Raw genomic sequence first — 19,264 nt, 5'->3', positions numbered from 1 at the left:
ATTCTTGTTATTCCATTCATAATTGCCAAAGAGAGAGAGAGAGGGGAGTTAGGTTAGGATCATTGCACAAGGCATTCTGCGAACCGTAGCAAATCCCAAGAGGGAGATAAAACTCTATTGTTATCTTTCCTACAGTTAAGGAAAACGATTAACATATCCCAAGAGGGAGATTCAACTCTATTCTTATCTTTCCTACTGTTAAGGAAAACGATTAACATATCCCAAGAGGGAGATACTACTTCATTGTTATCTTTCCTACTGCTAAGGAAAACGATTAACATATCCCAAGAGGGAGATACAACTATATTGTTATCTTTCCTACAGTTAAGGAAAACGATTAACATATCCCAAGAGGGAGATTCAACTCTATTCTTATCTTTCCTACTGTTAAGGAAAACGATTAACATATCCCAAGAGGGAGATAACAGTAGGAAAACGATTAACATATTCCAAGAGGGAGATACAACTTTATCGTTATCTTTCCTACAGTTAAGGAAAACGATTAACATATCCCAAGAGGGAGATACTACTTTATTGTTATCTTTCCTACTGCTAAGGAAAACGATTAACATATCCCAAGAGGGAGATACAACTATATTGTTATCTTTCCTACTGTTAAGGAAAACGATTAACATAGCTTCTTAAGCAAACGTCAATAAAATAAAGGAATCAAATCTTATTTGTTATTTGGGGAGTACTTTCGGAGAAGGAAACGCTGTAAGTCCTCTCTCTATATTCCAAGTCTCTTTGTTCTTTCTAAGAAATGGAAGATTTGGATGAGATAAGTGAACTACCAGAGCATCTCCTTTCCAATATCCTCTCTATTTTGGATGATTCTGATTACATCAGCCAACTACCAGACCATCTTCTTTCCAGTATCCTATCTTTCTTGCCAACCAAATATGTGGTGAGGACTGGCATTTTATCGAGCAGATGGAGACACCTTTGGACTTACATCCATAATTTTGTTTTTTCTCATGAATTTCGTTCTTCACCTGCCTATAAAGTAGTTAGATTTCTAGGCCGATTAATGAGCCTTCACAAAGGTTTGAAGGTCGAGAAATTCTGTCTCTCCTTTAGATATCAGAAGAGATTCGCTTATAATGTCAATATATGGATTAGTATTGCGTTACAAAAGCAAGTTGAATTACTCGACCTGAATTTCTTTGGAATTCCTGGTTCTTCTTATAGGGCTGATAGATTTAACCTGTCTACTTCGCTCTTTCACGGTGGATCGCTAAAAGTGTTGAAGCTAAGCTATTGTATCCTACAATCAGATAGTTTCGAGGGATTGCGATCGCTCAAAACCTTACATCTATCGAGTGCTGTTTTAAATGAATCCTTTCAGGATCTCATAGCAGGCTGTCCAATGCTTGAAGATTTGGACATCACATATTGTGTTGGCGTCTATCATCTCAAGATTTCTTCTCCGAATCTGAGACTGAAGCTGAAGCGCTTGAAGTTATGGATGTGTGGTGCTTTTAACATAATAGAAATTGATGCCCCGAATCTTATATCGCTAGATATATCCGAGATGGTGTCAACCAGTAGGAAGTTTTATCTTAAGAACCTAACTGCCTTGCTCCATGCCTCCCTCAATCTTTATTATGATTTTGTTGGGAATGGTCTCGAAGAACAAGGTCGTTGTTTGAAGACAATCCTTCAGGATGTTCGCCATGCCAAAGTTCTTACACTTAGCAGCCATTGTATTCAGGTATGCTTTACTTGATATGACATTGTCATTTCTTCAATGCAATGCATGTCTTGTGAAATTCAAAAGGCTTGTGTTTGATTGAAACATCCCCTAGTAGATGAATTATTCTAGTTGTCTACGACTGAAATCTGAAACAATTTGAATTGGTATATTTTAGCATGATTTCTCTTCTGTGATTTTCTGATGGCGAATTATTGAGAATTTCTTCTGACAATGAATTCCATTCTCTGATTAACCCCTTTATTTCCTATAAAGAGCTTAATGTGCTTTACTAGTACGTATATGTTAGTGTATGTTGTGCCTTTGTAGCTTGAAAACACCATTATCAGTTCATTTAAGAGATAGTGATAATGAGATGGAGATATTTCATTGTTGGATATTGAAGACCCGGTTGTGAATATCTAATCTCCGTAGGGTTGGATCAAACCTATCGTTAGCCATTAAAATCAATGAAAATTAGATGCAAAGCAAATACAATAGACTTACCGGTTATCATTTCTGTTTTTGTTTTGATTGAGCTTTTCCTCTTGAGCTAAACATCGTTCTTGAGGTTTGACGTGCCCAAAATAACTCGAGACTTTCTCTTCCTTCCTGCAAGCTCCTGACGATGGAAATTCCCACAACCGATGTGCAAAAGCTCTAGAATTTGGTGTGCCTTTTGATGGTGCGGGAAGAGGGACCTATGGGTTGTTTTTATAAATGGACGAGCTTCCATCAAGTTTACTCCAACCATAGAATAGATCTCTTTCTATTCTCTTATCTCTCACTGAGCAAGATGCCAAGTTAAGATTAGCGACAACCTTATGAATTCCAAAACTACCCCCAAGTTGCCAATGGACCTGTTACACATTGTTAATCATGGACATTATTGGCAGCCTAGGCAAAGGCCACAAATAGAAACATTCTAAGACCAGTAACATCCTCAACTACTTTAGTAAAGTTAGGTAAAAATTCACAAGGTAACTAGTAATAAAACTCATCCTAGTGCTTTGTTTTGAAAGAAAATCTGTAGCAAACTTTGCCTCCCTTCGAATGCGTGACTGTCCACCGGTTTAATTTGTTGAAGAGGTTGTGGAAATGGCTAAGGCATTTTCTTGCAATATAAAGGGCATTCAACTTCATTGATTTGAATCAACCGTTTAATATTTATATCATTTTTACTTTCCCATTTCTAAACTTTAGGTTGTGTTGTTTGAAGGTGTTGTCTACTTCGGAGTTAAGGAGTATGTCAGCTCCCATCTCTAAGTGCAAGAGTTTGACAGTAGTCGTGGGATTACAGAAATGGGAACTCCCGGGGATAATCAATGTACTGGCAAGTTCGCCTGATCTGGAGACTCTCATTATAAAGATAATTTGTCCAAACCAAGTCTCTGTGAGTGTTGCCCCCAAACCATGTTCATATTTTATTTCCTGCATCTTTTTCATCTTTTTTTTTAATATGAGCTCAAATTTTTCTCCCATTTCAAGATTCCCCCATTTCAAGATTCCTACTGTGTGTCATAAATTCTTCCTCTCTTTTTTTCACTGGTAAGTTTCATCATTTCTTAATATTACTATGCTTTAATTTTCAGTTCGGCAAAGAATTCAAGGAGGCGCACAATTTTGTTGAAAGAGAGTACTTGCAATCGAGTGAGGCCTTTATCCCATGTTTGGAGCATAACCTCAAAATGGTTGAGATTTTCTGGGCATCAGGGGTTGGAAGAGTCGATGCAATAAATTTTTTGTGGAAGAAATTGTCGGTGGTGAAGTTTTTGCTAAAGAATGCAATGGTCTTGGAAAAAGTGACAATTAAACTTCCTGCAAGATCTCCTACGAATATGATGGAGACGTCAAAGTCATCATTGGAGATCAACCGAGCTATGCAAGCTTTACCCAGAGCCTCTTCTGGTGCAGAGTTGTTATTGACAGAGAAGTGGGAACAGTTAGAGGTGCATATTTGACACTCGTTGCACACTGTAATTGGGCCCTCCCAAGTGATATTAGCTAGTTTAATGTGAACCTGTAAGAGATGGGGCTCATTGTGGGTATGCCATAACCTAAAATTGCACTCATGGACGATCCGAACAATCTCAGCGAAGGACTTGAATGTGAGTCACCGATGGAATGGTTAATATCATTTTGACGTGGAATGCATCTCATATTGGAGCCCTTTTGGATTTGTTTACAGTCACGTAGGATTAGGATATGAAACTGGGTAAACAGTTAAAATTAATGCATGTTATTTTAAGAGATGGTACCTGTTAGGTTTTGCAATGAATGATGCTCATGGCATTGGAGTTGGGCTCTCAGAATATTTGGAATGAAAGAAGTGTCCTCTGTTTCTGCCCTTTCTCTTTTTTCTAATGACATGTAAATTTCTAAGAGGACTCCTGCTGCATTTTCTTAGAGTGGTTTCCAAAGGTTCCCCACACTTTCTATAACTTCTCGTGGCTTTTGACTTCATTTCTTCTTACTTTTTGTTGATTACCGAGGATTTTCATTTTCTTAGAGAGGTATCCAAAGGTTCTCTGCACTTTCTACAACTTCTCATGGCTTTTGCCTTCGTTTGTTCTTACTTCATGTTGACATTGATTGTATTCTTAACACATATTTTGCAGAATGATATCTCACCCTCTTACATTTCTCTAATTGGCTTTTGATAGTTTTTTGTTTTCTTGAATAGTAACAGATTTTGGTTGTATTTTAACAGACATTTTACGAGGGGAATGATATCTCACCCCATTGTTTCGTTAATGACACATCTAATTGGAAGCTGTAAACACTCGACAGCTTTTGATGGTATCTTAACTGACCGGGAATGACATCTCACACCATTGTTTCAATAATGACACTCCTCTAATTTGAAGTTGTTATATTTTACCAAGAATTGATTGCATGTTTTTCCGCAGGTTTTCTACCCAGCTGCTTAGTTCAGAGCCTTTTTCCATCACTCCATTTGTGGCTGTAGGCAGAGTTAGCCGATTTTTTTCCGCATGTTTTTATCCTTACACACCATCTCTAAGATCTTTAAGCAAGCTGCATTCAATGCCGATCCCCTATACATGATAAGAAACCCAGCTTCCATTGACCGATCCGGTCGGGATTACATGTGTTTGCAATGGAGCGGAGAGAGATTTATGGCTTTCCCAAGGCCCGGTTTGGATTGCAGGAATTTTCTGGTAAAGTTTTGAATAGAAAAATATTTATTAATTTTCCTACATTCTTACACAAAAAATGATAACTTGAACCAACCCTATTCAATTTTTACATACAGGGACCTTCAACTGATGTTGACATCATCTAAATTAACAATAATTATATCATTTCACTCAAAATTATGTCAAGAAGAAGTTGAAGGAATGGAGTTAGAGCTATAAGCAAGAAGGGATTGAAAGAAAGGAGTGGTTGCTATTCCGAATTCAGGAAATAATCAGGACTAAGGAGAGGAGGGGAGGGGCTACCCGGGAGGAGAAAGATCCCTTGAGGAGCACAATCACCTAGTTATTCAGGAAGAAGTCTTCTAGTGCAAAGACCACATGCTAGATGGCTTAAGGAGGGAGATAAAAACATGTCTTACCAGTTCTTAAAAAAAAAAAGAGATAAAAACACGACTTATTTCCATAGTATAGCCAGTGCCAAAAGACATGTGAATCATATAAGGACACTAAAAGTTGATGGGATGATCAGGGGGATAAGAAATTGATTGTGACGGAGAATATTATAAGAGCCTATACTCATTGGAAGGAGGGACTCACTCTAAAATTGTCAGTGTGCAATTTAGCAGATTGGGAGGAGATAGAAGCCTGCTGGAGAAGCCCTTCGACGAGGAGGAGATTAGGATGGGCCCATTTTCTTTAGGCAGAAAGATGACGTATAGGGGTGCAACTTGGGTCGGGCTCAACCCGAACCTGATGGGTTCAACACAATTTTGGCTCGGGTTGGGTTGGCATTTTCTTAGGTTGGGTTTGGAAAAGCCGACCCGATTTAATTTCAAGTTGGGTTAGGGTTGAGGCCTTGGCAACCCGGCCGGACCAATATCCTCTATTTTTTTCATGATTTTCTTAGGATCATGTTGTTTCCTTGTTTTTTCTGTTTGGCCCCAGATGAACCTGAACTCAACCTGACTCCAACCCTGCTCAACTCGAACCCAACCCGACCCGGTTTGGAGGCGGGTTGGGTTAGGGTTGACCATCCTCAACCCGATGCTCGGGTTGAGTCGGGAATGCTATCTCAGGTTGGGTTAGGGTTGGCCTCAACCCGACCCAACCCGACCCGAGTTGCACCCCTAGTATCTAAATTCTTTGAGGAGTTCTTTGGAGGATTAAAGTTGGATAAAGAAACAGTGGCCACTTTCATCACTCTAATTCCTTAAGTATCTAGGACAGTCAACATAGAGGATTTTCACCCAATTGGTTGCCTATATAAAGTGCTGACAAAAGTTTTGGCAGAGCGACTAAAGAAGGTACTATCAAGGATCATCTCAAGTAACCAGTCAGCTTATATCCAGAAGTGGCAAATCCTTGACAGCTTGTTGATCGCCAATGAAGTTGTTGATTATTCTTTAAGCACGGAAATATGGGGTGATGCAGAGCAGGGAAGAAGAATGGGAAAAAAGAGGACAGGGAGGCAGAGAGGATAGGTGAAGCAAGGAGCATCCCGTGGGAATCTCTACACCGGCCTATGATTGCTTATTAGATTAGGTCTACCTTTGCTTTTGTCTTTGTTAGTGGTGTAAGGGTAGGGTAGTGATGCAAGAGCATCCCCTTGGCGATTACATCAGCCCTTAATGCCTCAATATATAGGCTTTCTTTGGTTTGCCCGTGTTAGTCATGCATTGTCTTCATTTAGTCATTTTGGGTTTTTAGTACTCATAATAGCCATTTACATCGTTAGGCGTAGTTTAGGATATTAACTCTTGTATTACGGCTACTCCATAAAGCCCTCTTATGTCTCTTCGAGTATTGGCTTTCGGAATGTTTTGAATTAGGGGAAGTTTGTGAGTTTTGGCGTGAGTTTTCCTTTTGAAAGAAGAAACGCTCTTGTTACTATTTTCGATGAAAGGAGGGTTGCAATCTAATCGTCTCAGCTTTTTCCTCCATTTTCTTATCTTTCCTTGCCTTGTGCTTGCAACGATTCAGTTGTGTCTGAGGGTCTTGGCATCTCCTAACGGACCTATTCATCCCCTTCCCATAAATCACAGCTAATGACAAGATTTCTGCCCTTTACTGGTTTCTGTAACTGAAATACCTTCTTGCTGTTATTCCCTATAAAAATCATTGGGATTTTGGGTGAAAACTATAGTTAATCAATCCTATGTTGCACTTCTTGTGAGCAACTGTTCATCCAGACATGATTCCACAGTGGAGACAACTGTTGGACTTCCAGCCACATCACGTTGAACACATGCTTCATCTTCCACAAACCCTCGTGAGATTGTTTTGTATAGAGGACTGCTACTGAATTTTGATTTTCGCCAGGAATTTGGGGGGAAAGAGCATCAAGTGATGACTTGATATTAGTGTGAATACGTCATCAAGTGATGGCTGGATACCAGTGTCAATAAGTCACCAGATTTTCAATTGAAAGAGATTACAATTCCAATTGAATCTAAGGACTTATTTCGGTTCACCTGCTTGAGTAATTTTCTGTTGAGTTTTGGAATAGGAGCTGAATAAGTGATTCCAATTGAATCTTAGGACTTATTTCGGTTCACCTGCTTGAGTAATTCTCTGTTGAGTTTTGGAATAGGTGCTGAATAAGTGCCTTGAGTGTTAAATAAATTGAATCCCCAAGCTTGGTATGCACAGGTTTCCCTATTGAAAGGGCTGGTATTACTATTGCAAGGTACATAAATTTTTGGAATAACACCCTCCTTGAGGACAGGGGCGGAGCTACATGTAGCGTAAGGGGGCAGTTGCCCCTGTTGAGTTGGGCCAAATCCTTAATAAGCCCAACTCAATAATTGGGTCCATCCTCCTTTAAAATTTGAAGGCCTGCCCTCCTTAAGTATAAGCCTGTATAAGCTTGCCCCCCTTTTGTATAAATCCTGGCTCCGCCACTGCTTGAGGAGATGAAAATTTTGAGCTATCATTAGAAATTACATGTTCATGAGAACTGATAAACTTGGACTAGGCCCCTTCATATATGCCTTCATATAAACTCGGTTCACAGAGCCTCTTCTTGTACAGTGTTGTTATTGACTGAGTAGGGGGAACTGTTAGATGAACATATATGACACTCGTTGGACACCGTATTTGGGCCCTCCCATGTCACAGCCTAAGATTAACCTTATACAATTTTTACCGAGGGGACCTTAATTTTTTAAATCGTGAAAATATAGGGAAATGATATTTACGCCCCTTTTATTACCAGGGACACCCATTTGCCAGTGCACTTTGCAATCAAAGCCACTAGATTTTTCTGAGATACAGTACATTAGCCCCACTTTTGCCATTGATACACTGACGCTGGGTGTCCTTGGTGATCAAAAGGGGCGTAAATATCACTTCCCAAAATATATTAGAGGGACCTTTAATTTATGATGATATCCATCTAAATTAACAATAATTATATTATTTCACCCAAAATTGAGGAAATAAATTATTTTCCGGAGCAAAATAATTTCTGCATGTCAAAATGTTTCTCTTGCAATCCAAATGGGAAAAGGAAACCCTTTTAAGAAGCGGGTAGAAAATATTTGGATACAAAAATGCATATGTTTTTATAAATAAATTTGGAAAGTTTAGTTGCTACATGTCAAAACGGAGGGGCTGTCCACGTCAGTCGTGAACAGTAACTCATATTATTATTATTATATAATAATAGATAGATATGTTATTTAATATCTTCTAAACGCTAATTTGTTAATAGCTACTCAATACCTTACTTAGCAACCAACTATATTAAAATAATGTATATGGTTATTATATTCTATATCATGAGGCAATTTGACTATATTCTCTTAGTTTAACACGGGGCTAAAAATTGTTATTAAAAGAAGAAATCTTAGGAATATAAATACAAAAATGAAAAACCTCATCATCCTATGTTAGAGATTTTCAAAATAATATTGAAAAATTAAATGAATTTTCATAGACTATTTTTATAATAGAAAAACAATTTTCAAACAGGGCCGGTCGACTGCGGGTTCTCGGTTAACCGCGGATTGGTTACTGGAAGCATAAACAATTTCCAGAAAGGTTTTGCCGGTCGACCGCGGTTCTTTGGATCGATAAAAAATAAAATGTCTAGAAGCCTATCAGCGGACGACCGCGCTAGCCCCGGTCGACCGCGGATGTTCGAAAATTTATATGGCTTTTCACTTCTATTTTTCAACCTTCTTTCATGTCTTTTGCTTCCCAACAGTCATGCATGATTTTCAAATACAAGGGACACTTTGTGGATGATCCAAAACACTTAAATAGCGAAGAGTTGCGATCGAATGGCCATTATTCAAACTAATCCAAGAGGTGTCTTGAAGGGATGTTTCTCTCAATGAAAAGACATCAAATGCTCTATAAAAAAAAGCATAAATCTTTCTTTTCAAAAATAAAAAATAGAAAAACAGTTATTGCTATACTTTTTTTCTCTCTAGCAATCTCCTACTCTCTTGTTTTTCAAGATAAGTTTTTCATAAAAACAATGTACTAAAGACTCTTTTTTGCAAAAAACAGTTTTAGTGATTTTTCTCTAAGACTTGGAGTTCTTAAAAGGTGTTTTGGGTTTGATTCCGCTTGTATCTTGGAGGCAATTTCGCGGATCCCCTTTGAACACAACTGGTGGGGGCGAAATTTGTCTTGACGAAAGCGATTACGTGCCTTGAATCAACTCTACAGAATTCTATTTTCTAGACATTCCCACCAACATCCTATAGCCTAAATTCAAATTCTTTTTCGCTAGAGATACAAAAGAGAAAAAAAATGCTTTGCCCTACCTTAGAAAATGGAGAAGGCCCACTAAAAATTCCTTGCTGAACACGTTTGGTTCGATTCTTCCTCCCATCATTCTCAAAGGTAAAATGATTTTAAGGGCTGCTAGGATATCTATTAAAATGTCTTTTCACCGAGTCTATTATACTGTTGATATGTTATATGGGATGGTCCCAGGCAAATCCCATTTTATAATAATAATGTGAGTTTTTATATGATCTTATAGTCCTATAGTGTGGGCCGTACGGTACGTTTTTGAAAAATAATGGGCTATGAGGTCTTTCATCATATAAAGCGCAATGATAAATTCTCAACCCCTGCTGTACGAACTCAATGTGAGCTGTACGGTACTTATTGAAAAATAAGGGGCTGTTTTTACACGCGGACTTTAGAATTCAGATTTTTTTCAAAATTGTAGCTAAGAGACAACTTCTCGCCCTTCTTTCCGTCAACAAGAGAGTAGCAGATCCTCCCATATTTCTAGGCAGGGGTGGAGCTAGGAATTTGCTCTAGGGGCAGAGAATAGTCGTCATAGCATGCTCCCCCCAACACACACACACATATCACTTTCTACAATGAAAATCCGAATAATTTATGATATTTTTTATATTGTGCGTGCGTAAAGTTTGAGTATTTTTCACAAAATACTATGGGGCTAACTTCACAGGATGATCCAAACCATTCATTTATTGGGCCACAATATAAATAGTCTAGTATTTTTCAAAAAGTACTTTATGTGCCACACCATAGGATGATCCAAACCGTCTATTTTTTGGGCACAACGTATTTAAGTTGTGGCCCATTAAATGGACAGTTCCCACATTACAAATTTACAAATAGGGGCTTACACCATATAAAATCTTGTGGATAAGGTGTGATTGCCTTAATCAATTGAACGGTTTGGATCATCATGTGGCCCGCCTATGGTACTATTTTTCAAACACCTGCTTACACCATATATAATCTCATAGATAAGGTGAGATTCCAATAATGATATGGTAAGGGAACAGAGAGTTAAATCAAACAAATAACCTATTAGCAGGATAGCGATCTGCTTCCTTGATTTTTGGATTTTTACCCCTTGAAATGGCAAAAATACTCCTCTCAAGGGGTGTAGAAACGAGAGGGGGGCCATTAATTTAGAGAGCTTGGGCATTACTTTAGAAAGAGAAGGGTTATGAAAAGTGAAAACCCTGTAATATAGGGAAAAAATCCCAATTTTCATTTTGGGTGGTTGGGAAGGGAGGCAAGTGGGCAACTTTACGAACAACGCTTAAACCTCTATACATACAAAAAAACAATCTGAATTTCAGAGGGGGCAATTGCCCCCCCTTGGCTCCGTCGCTGTTTCTAGGTTTTAGAAATCTCAGGATACAAGAGAGATTTTTTAAAACCTGAATTTCCCACTTAAAATCCAAGAAATGTTGCATACAACAGCTTGATCATGAACCCTCTTTTACACTATTTTCAAACTAAAAATCTAGATTTTAAAATCCACGTATCCAAGACAGCCCCTAATAATGTATATGTTATTAAATATCTTTTTGGCACAAATTTCTTAAAAGCTATTAAATACCTTCAAAGTAAACGACTATATTATAATAATTTATAAGAGAAAAGCGTTGCTGCACTGCAGCGCAGGGAGCTTAACTGCGCTTAAGTCCTCCCATTGGTTCGTACAGCGGGTCCCCCTTTGAAAGTTATAGCGGGTCCACAAGAAACGAACCAATGGGAGGCTTTATAAACCACTTAAGCACAGTTAAGCTCCCTGCGCTGCAGCGCAGGAACACTTTTTCTCATAATTTATATGCTATTATATACTGCATTATAAGGCAATTTGACTATATTAAAAAAAGTTGACACATGGCTACAAATTCTTATTAAAAGAAGAAATCAGACGTGTAAAAATACAAAATGAAAAACCATACCCTAAATTCAAGCATTTTTTTTGCCACACATACAGAAGAAAAAAACTGGAAACAGCGAATGATAGCTCTACTCAGATGTGTCACATATACATAATCAAACTATTCATGGTGGATTGGTGGGCAGTTACAAGGCGAGACCATTTCAGCTGATTCCACTGTAGTTGAATGATCCTACAACCTTTGATAAAATCAGGCCTCTTTTAGAGCCTCTCAGAACAAGGTAAATCATGCTCAATGATTTTTTTTTTTTTGAAAGGGCCGTCTTTTAAAGCATTTACAAACCAACTAGACTTTGGAATTTTTTTTTTTTTAAGGGAATAATATTTTCCATTGAATTTTTTTTCCTTACTTTTTTCCCCTAGATCCAAACATCATCTTAAGCTCCCCATATGGATTGCATGAAAAATATTTTTCATATAATTTTTTTTTGTTTCATAGATTGAAAGAGAGATGATATGGTTACGGACTTATGGCTTATTAAAAGGGGTATGATTACAAATTGAAGGTTCCAGGGAATAGAAATTCCCCTCGCCCTCTCCCCTCTGACGGATAAAATCCCCCCTTTAATGTTATTCGTTAAAACGTTTAAGGGGGGTTGAATCATTCTCACAGAAACCGTTAAAGTGGTGGGGATTTTATCCGTTTAAGGGGGGATATGATTTCCCAAAATCTTTTCCAGACCTAAACAAGGCTCGAGCCTCGAGGGTTTCCCAGGTCCCACATCCTGTCGAGTTACTTTTGTGGTGGCCCACTACATCAATAGTTACAATATTCCCACGTGTGTACAGATCCGGTAGTCCCACTACGTATCTTTCAAGAAAACGTTTCTGAAAAATGGAAGATGAAGAGCGCGTAGCAAAATCCGCTTGTTTGAAGCGAAAACGAAGCAGAAGGGGAAAATGCGATCTGATAAGCGAATTACCAGAGCCTCTCCTTATCAATATCCTCTCGTTTTTGCCTACTAAAGATGCGGTAAGGACGAGCATTCTATCGAGCAGGTGGAGATACCTTTGGACTGATATCCATAATTTCAATTTTTCTACTGCTTCTTACAAGCGTCTAAAAAATCATGATTGGAGTGCATCTGATCATGAGAGATTTGTTGAATTTATAGACCGATCAATGAGTCTTCACAAGGGTTCCAAGATCCAGAAAGTCTGTCTCTCGTTTTGTTACAGAAGCACGAAGAGAATCTCTTATAGTGTCCCCAGTAAATGGATTCGTCTTGCTTTAGAAAAGCAAGTTGAATCTGTAGACCTTGATTTCGTTGGAGTTAATTGTTCTGATCATGTTTATTATAGTTTTGAGCTCTCTACTTCACTCTTTCATGTTGGATCTTTGAAAGTGTTGGAACTAAACAATTGTGTCCTAAAATCAGATAGTTTCGAGGGACTGGGATGGCTCAAAACCTTATGTCTATCTCGTGTTGTTTTAAATGACTCCTTTCATGGACTCATAGAGGGCTGTCCACTGCTTGAAGATTTGAATATGTCACATTGCACTGGCCTCCATCATCTCAAGATTTCATCTCCGAATCTGCAACTGAAGCGTTTGAAGCTATGCATGTGTAATTTGTATGACGGAATAGAAATTAATGCCCCGAGTCTTATATTGTTAGATATATCTGAGTGTCTGTGGTGCAAAGAGTTGTCTCTTAAGAACCTATTTGCTTTGCGTCATGCCTCCCTGGATCTTTGTTATGGTTTGTTTGACGATAGGCTCCACTATGAAATCTCAAGTCCTTGTTTGAAGAAAATTCTTGAGAGTGTTTGCCATGCCAAATTTCTTCAACTTAACAGCTTTTCTATTAAGGTATGCTTTACTTGATGGCATTGTCATTTTTTCAATGCAGTGCTTGTCTTATGAAATTCAAAGACATTCATTTGAATAGAAATTCATGCCCCTGGTAGATGAATGGTGCTAGTTGTCTATGACTGAAATTTGAAACTATTTGAATTAGTAAGTTTTACCGTGAATTTTTTTTTTTAACCATGATTTCTTTTCTGTGATTGTCTGTAGCAAATCACTGAGAATTTCTTTTGACAATCGATTACATTTTCTGATTAAACCCTTATTTCCTATCAATAGCTTAATGCACATATTTTTTTTATATAACTGGAGGAGCTTCAATCAAGCTCACTCCAACCGTAGAATAGATCTTTCTATTCTCATATCTCTCACTTGGCAAGTTGATAAGATTAGTAACAATTCCAAAGCTAACTACCAAGTTGCCAATGGACCTGGTACACATTGTTAATCATAGAGATCCATTCTAACAACAGACCCGTTGTCAACTATTTTAGTGAGGGTAGATAAAATGTCAAAAGGTAACTAGTAATAAAACTCATCTTGATGCCAGTTTTTGAAAGGAAATCTGCAACAAACTTTGTCTCCCTCCGAATGCATTTGATTGTCCACCTGTTTAATTTGTTGCCGAGGTTGTGGAGATGGTTAAGTCATTTTCTAGCAATGCAAAGGGCATTCAACTTCACTGATTTGAATGGCAAGTTGGGAATTAGATTGTGCTCTTGAAGAGCATTTTTATGGCGCTGCAAGTGACCGTGAATTCAGTTAGGAACATTTATTCTTTTGGTCTTTCTGATGTAAATTGTTCGAGTGGGTGTCCTCCATGATTTCAAAATATAACTCCATACTAGGCTTTAAATTGTTTGTTTGAACTGTCCTTATAAACTTTTACTCTTTATATGCATTGAGCCAAGTAAAACTCCTAAGGATGCGAGGTTTTGCTTAAATCCACATATGAGGTTACTAGGAATTTTCTTCTTTGTCCTTGTATCGATGGAGGGAAACTTCCACATTCTTTATGTTGAGTAGAAGCATGTTAGACCTACCATTCATAAAAAAAGAAAAAAAAAGCATGTTAGACCTGCTTCCATCAATGTCAAAGGGGAAAAGGATTATGTTGAATTCTAATGTCAAATGGGAAAAGGAAGATCATTTTTTTAGAATCAGCACTCTTATGTCAAGAGCCTCAGCTAATCAAATGGTTTGTGTCCTAAGTTGGAGCAAGATGTATTTATGATGAATATGTAGGTCATTCCCTTTGCAATCCAATACTTTAGGTGTGGTTGGGAATTAGGCTCAGGTGATATCCCTATGACATCTCTACTATCTGCAAACCAAATTGTTTCATAATGATCATGAGTCAGAATTCTCCCAAACTCTCCTCTTGTAATTGCATAAACAAAGATTATAATCTTTAAGTTCAAGATGATTCTTCCAACTAAAGAGGCTTAGTATTAAACCTTGATAGGGACCATCATTCGTAAAAAATAAGAAAGGGGGTTGATTATGATACTGGGACACACTAAATTTGCTTAAGTTTTTTCTTATATTGTAGGGGTATTGGTCTGGTTGAAATTTTAATTTTAATGTAATTGGAATGTGTTAGTAGTTTGTTTTAGTCAGGGTTTACCATTCACGTCATTATTCACACACATTATAGTGTTGGGTTACTAGTTTTATTTTCTGAGTTTTAAGGGAGAAGTTTTTTGAAGTTAGAGTTTTACGTGTTGAAGTTAAAGAGGACCCACGTATTAGATTTTAAGTCATTTGGAAATCTCTAGAAGTTGCAAAAGAAGTCTATATATTGGAGGGCTGGGGATATAAAAAAATATGTTATGATGGGATAAAAAGGCTCTCTTCTGCCCTCCCTAGTCCGTATTTCTAGTTCTTATTTCCGTGCCCACGATCAACTTGATTTAGGTCGTTTGTCCATCTTATTGCATTGGATTATTGTCGGTAACCCTAATTTCATCTTATCTACCTATTTCAAACCTTATCCCAAAACCCTAGTGTTCCCTTGAGTTTCGTCTTCCACTTTAGTTCTGCGTCATTCATTCTATCAGAGTTAAAAAATTAAGTTTTCTTCTCTTATATTCCTACATCAAACTTTCTTTGATATTCCCTTTTCAATTAACTCAAGTCACCACGGAAAGGCTTAGTAGTCCAAATGATGCAGGTGAAAGTGAACGGACGCTTCTTTGGGATGAAGGGGCTATCACTCTTCAATGTCAAACAATTCTTGCGAAGAGTCCCCTTAAAATTCTGGTCTAAAATGAAAGCTTCCAAGTGCAAATTTAGGAAATTGTTTGTATCTAATTAGCTAGTTGAAAGTCCTTGCAATTTGAAATACTAACATTTGTCATGGGTGTCAAAATATGGTGCAAAATTCTCCCCAGACTTGAGCAAAGCCAATCTCTTGCAAAGGACTGTCTCCAATGCTTGTTTTAAATGACAATTTGAAGGCAGATGGAAATGATATTCTTCAATTCTACTACCTTGTTAGTGCCTTCAGAAATAGGTAATGAGCTATACAAATTTTATAATAAGAATCCTCAACAGTCTTTGACATCAGCAACAACTCACTCAAATACATTATCTTTAGGTTCTGTAATAGTGACAGAATCCAATGCACGATTGTGCTGTAGTAGATTCCAGAGGTCTTAAATTGTGAAGTAGAATTTCCACCATTAAATGTCCTTGGCAGCCAATCGACCATGAAAGGGAAGAATTCTGCTTCTATGAGTTCTCAGTTTCGAAAAAACTCAAATCACCTTTTAAGGAGGCTCAAATGTTGTTCACGGTCTGCATTAAGGCATATATTTAACAACAATACAAACTCAGAATTGGTTAAGAACCTTGTGTTCATTTCCACGAACAGATAAAGGCTGTGCGTGAGATTCATTCTGTGTCTAACATTCAACCAAAGAGGAATTTCATGCAAAGCTCTACATTATAATTGGCAGCAACAAGTTGGACATCGAACAGACTCTAGGCCCTCAGTTTTCTTAATTTCATCCCAACAATGAAGATACACAAACCTAGATCTTCTTGTATGTGCAGCAGTTCAAACCAAAACAATGTATCATCGTGTGAGGACCAGGAGGCAACAATTTCAAGTAGTTGAGGCTTCAAATCCAAATATACTTGTGTTCCTGGAACTATTCAGATACAAACCTTGCTCGCTTGTTGTGTCTTTGAATTCCACTATAATTCCAAGTTTTGAAACCGTTCTTAGACCAGCCCACTTATCTGGAGAGCCGACTATTCCTTCCCTTTGCTTGTTCACCGAAGGACAGCCACCTGTCCTATTGAGCTACGAGCTTCCGCTGGACCTTACCCTTCATCAGCTCCTCAGGGAGGGGTTTCCAGAGAGCACTTTAGAGGTTTTTTTTTTTTTTTTTTTTTTTGAGAGGGTTTTCCTTTTGTAGGTGTTCTTTTTTCCTGTTTTTTCTTTCCATGTATCGACCATCTTGGTCTTTTTTACTATAATTCTCCGCCATTCAAAAAAATGATTCCCCTCGATAAAGAGACTATAAATAAACTTTTATGGGATCCATCATACACAAAAAAAAATATTAAAGAGGTTAATTCTTACGATGGGAGTAGGGTTAATTAGTGTTGTGTTATTAGTTTTTATTTTCTGACTTTTTAGTGAGAAGTTTCTTGAAGTCAGAGTTTTACTTGTTTAAGTTAAAGAGGGCCCATACACTAGATTGTAAGTCGTCTGGAAGTCTGTAGAGGTTGTAGGAGAAGTCTGTATATTGTAAGGCCTAACTCAATAAAAAAAATATGTTATGAATAAGTGAAAAGTCAAACAATAGTTTTTAGCATGCGTCAAAATTTTAAAAAGTCCATTATCTATATAAATCTAGGAATTGTTAATTAATATCTATTCTTTTTTGCATTAGAGAACCATCTTCTTAATATTTATGTCATTTTTACTTAATATCTTTCTTTTTTACATTAGAGAACTATCTTCTTAATATTTATGTCATTTTTACATTCCTATTTCTTAACTTTGGGTTGTGTTGTTTGAAGGTGTTGTCTATTTCGGAGTTATGGAGTCTACCAGCTCCCCTCTCTGACTGTAAGCGTCTGACTCTGAACGTGGGATTACAGAAGTGGGAAATCCCAGGGATAGTCAATATATTGGCAAGTTCGCCTGATCTGGAGACGCTCATTATAAAGATAGTCCCCCCAAGTGAAAGCATTGTGAGTGCTGCTCCCAAACCTTGTTCATTATTTCCTGCATGCATCTTTTTTTCATATGAGCTTACATTTTGCTACCATTTCAAGATTCATAACGTGTTTCATAAATTCTTTTTTTAATTGGTGTGTTTCATTACTTCATAAGATTAATATGCTTTAATTTTCAGTTCGACAGTGGATTAAATTTGGCACACTATTTTGATGAAAGTGAATACTTGCAATCGAGGGAGGCCGCCTTTATCCCATGTCTAGAGAATAACCTCAAGACTATTGAGATTGGCTGGGCATCAGGGGCTAGAAGAGGCGATGCAGTAAATTTTTTGTGGACGAACTACTTGGTGGTGACGTTTTTGTTAAAGAATGCAATGGTCTTGGAGAAATTGACAATTAAACTTCCTCCAAGATCTTCTAAGAAGATGATGGAGACAGCAAAGACGGCAATGGTATTATCGGAGATCAACAGAGCTATTCAATCTTTCCCCAGAGCCTCTTCTCGTGCAGAGTTGTTATTGACAGATTAGGGGGAACGGTGGGCCCGTTGTGGGTATGTCACAGCCTAAAATTTCACTCATGGACGATCCGAACAATCTTAACGGAGGACTGTATTTGAATCACAGATGGAATGGTTAGGATGTGAATGCATCTCCTTGGGGCCCTCTGGATAAGAGGCCTTTTTTTCCGTAGGTAAGCTGGGATCGAACCTGCGATGGTGCCATTTCGCGAGCATCTCATATTGCAGCCATTTTGGATTTGTTTTCAGTCACGTAGCATTTGGATATGAAATTGGGTATATACCTGAAATTAATGCATGTTATTTTAAGAGATGTTATATGTTATGTTTTGCAATGAATGATCTTCATGGCATTTGAGTTGGGTCGAAAGAAGTGAGTCCTCTATTTCTGCCCCTCTCTTTTTCTAATGAGATGTAAATTTCTAAGAGGACTCCTGCTGTATTTTCTTGAGAGGTATCCAAAGGGGCCCGGCACATTTTTTAACTTCAGATGGGCTTTCCACCCATCTGCTGAGTTCACAGCCTTACTACGCCACTTCGTGGCTGCAAATGGTTGAGCAGGTAGCCTGTTTTTTCCCGCTGGTTTTTTTTAATCTTTGCACAAAATCTCTAAGCAACCCTCAATCAACTTAACATTAATCAGGACCAATGGTTACCTTCATCTTTAGAACATATTTTAACAATGATCATTTGGATAGTGAACTCATATAAATATAAGTTCTCAATTCTGTTCTTCATGAATTATGATTTCATCATTTATCAAATTGACAATACCTGACAGGGGCATTTTGAGACCACAGAAGAGAGGTGTGTTAAAATTTAACAATATGGGTTGAGCTTACAGCTCGATTGGTCAGGGTTTTGTATCTCTTTAAGGTCATAGGTAAAATCCTAACTTACCAAAAATAAGTAGAGTAATTTTTTGAAGTAAATCGAATTCCCATCATTTTTTTCTTGGGTAGGTAAGCTAGGATCGAACACAAAACCTCAAAGATTGAGCTACAGTCCATTCCCATTCTACATCTCATCATGCTCAAAGATAAATAGACATTCTTTTAAAGGGCTGCTTGGCTATAGTAATTTTGTATGAGTTTTATGTTGACATCTTTTGTAGAATTCTAAAATCTTATAAAAGATAATTACATGATTGGAAATTACTATAGCCATGTAACTACTATAAATGGGATGG

General features: G+C 37.7%; 2 protein-coding genes across 2 annotated transcripts; both read left to right on the top strand.

The window, feature by feature from the left end:
* Positions 1 to 476: 476 nt before the first annotated feature.
* Positions 477 to 4,234, top strand: LOC143879566 (putative F-box protein At1g49610). Its single transcript, XM_077382013.1, has 3 exons — positions 477 to 1,714; positions 2,913 to 3,086; positions 3,286 to 4,234. Exons 1-3 carry the CDS (start codon positions 764 to 766, stop codon positions 3,652 to 3,654), a joined length of 1,494 nt encoding a protein of 497 aa, XP_077238128.1. The 5' UTR covers positions 477 to 763; the 3' UTR covers positions 3,655 to 4,234.
* An 8,031-nt stretch (positions 4,235 to 12,265) lies between these two features.
* On the top strand, positions 12,266 to 18,507 carry LOC143878315 (putative F-box/LRR-repeat protein At3g18150). The gene is made up of 3 exons (XM_077380617.1): positions 12,266 to 13,361; positions 17,394 to 17,567; positions 17,732 to 18,507. The coding sequence occupies exons 1-3, from the start codon at positions 12,384 to 12,386 to the stop codon at positions 18,083 to 18,085; spliced, it is 1,506 nt and encodes a 501-aa protein (XP_077236732.1). The 5' UTR covers positions 12,266 to 12,383; the 3' UTR covers positions 18,086 to 18,507.
* The last annotated feature ends 757 nt before the right edge of the window (positions 18,508 to 19,264 follow it).

Source organism: Tasmannia lanceolata, unplaced genomic scaffold (genome assembly GCF_043159265.1).
Source record: "Tasmannia lanceolata isolate RefF3 unplaced genomic scaffold, GAP_Taslan_0.1 ptg000006l, whole genome shotgun sequence".
Lineage (NCBI taxonomy): Eukaryota > Viridiplantae > Streptophyta > Magnoliopsida > Canellales > Winteraceae > Tasmannia > Tasmannia lanceolata.
Note: the sequence above shows the minus strand (reverse complement) of the source record. Positions and strands in the feature narration are given on the sequence as shown.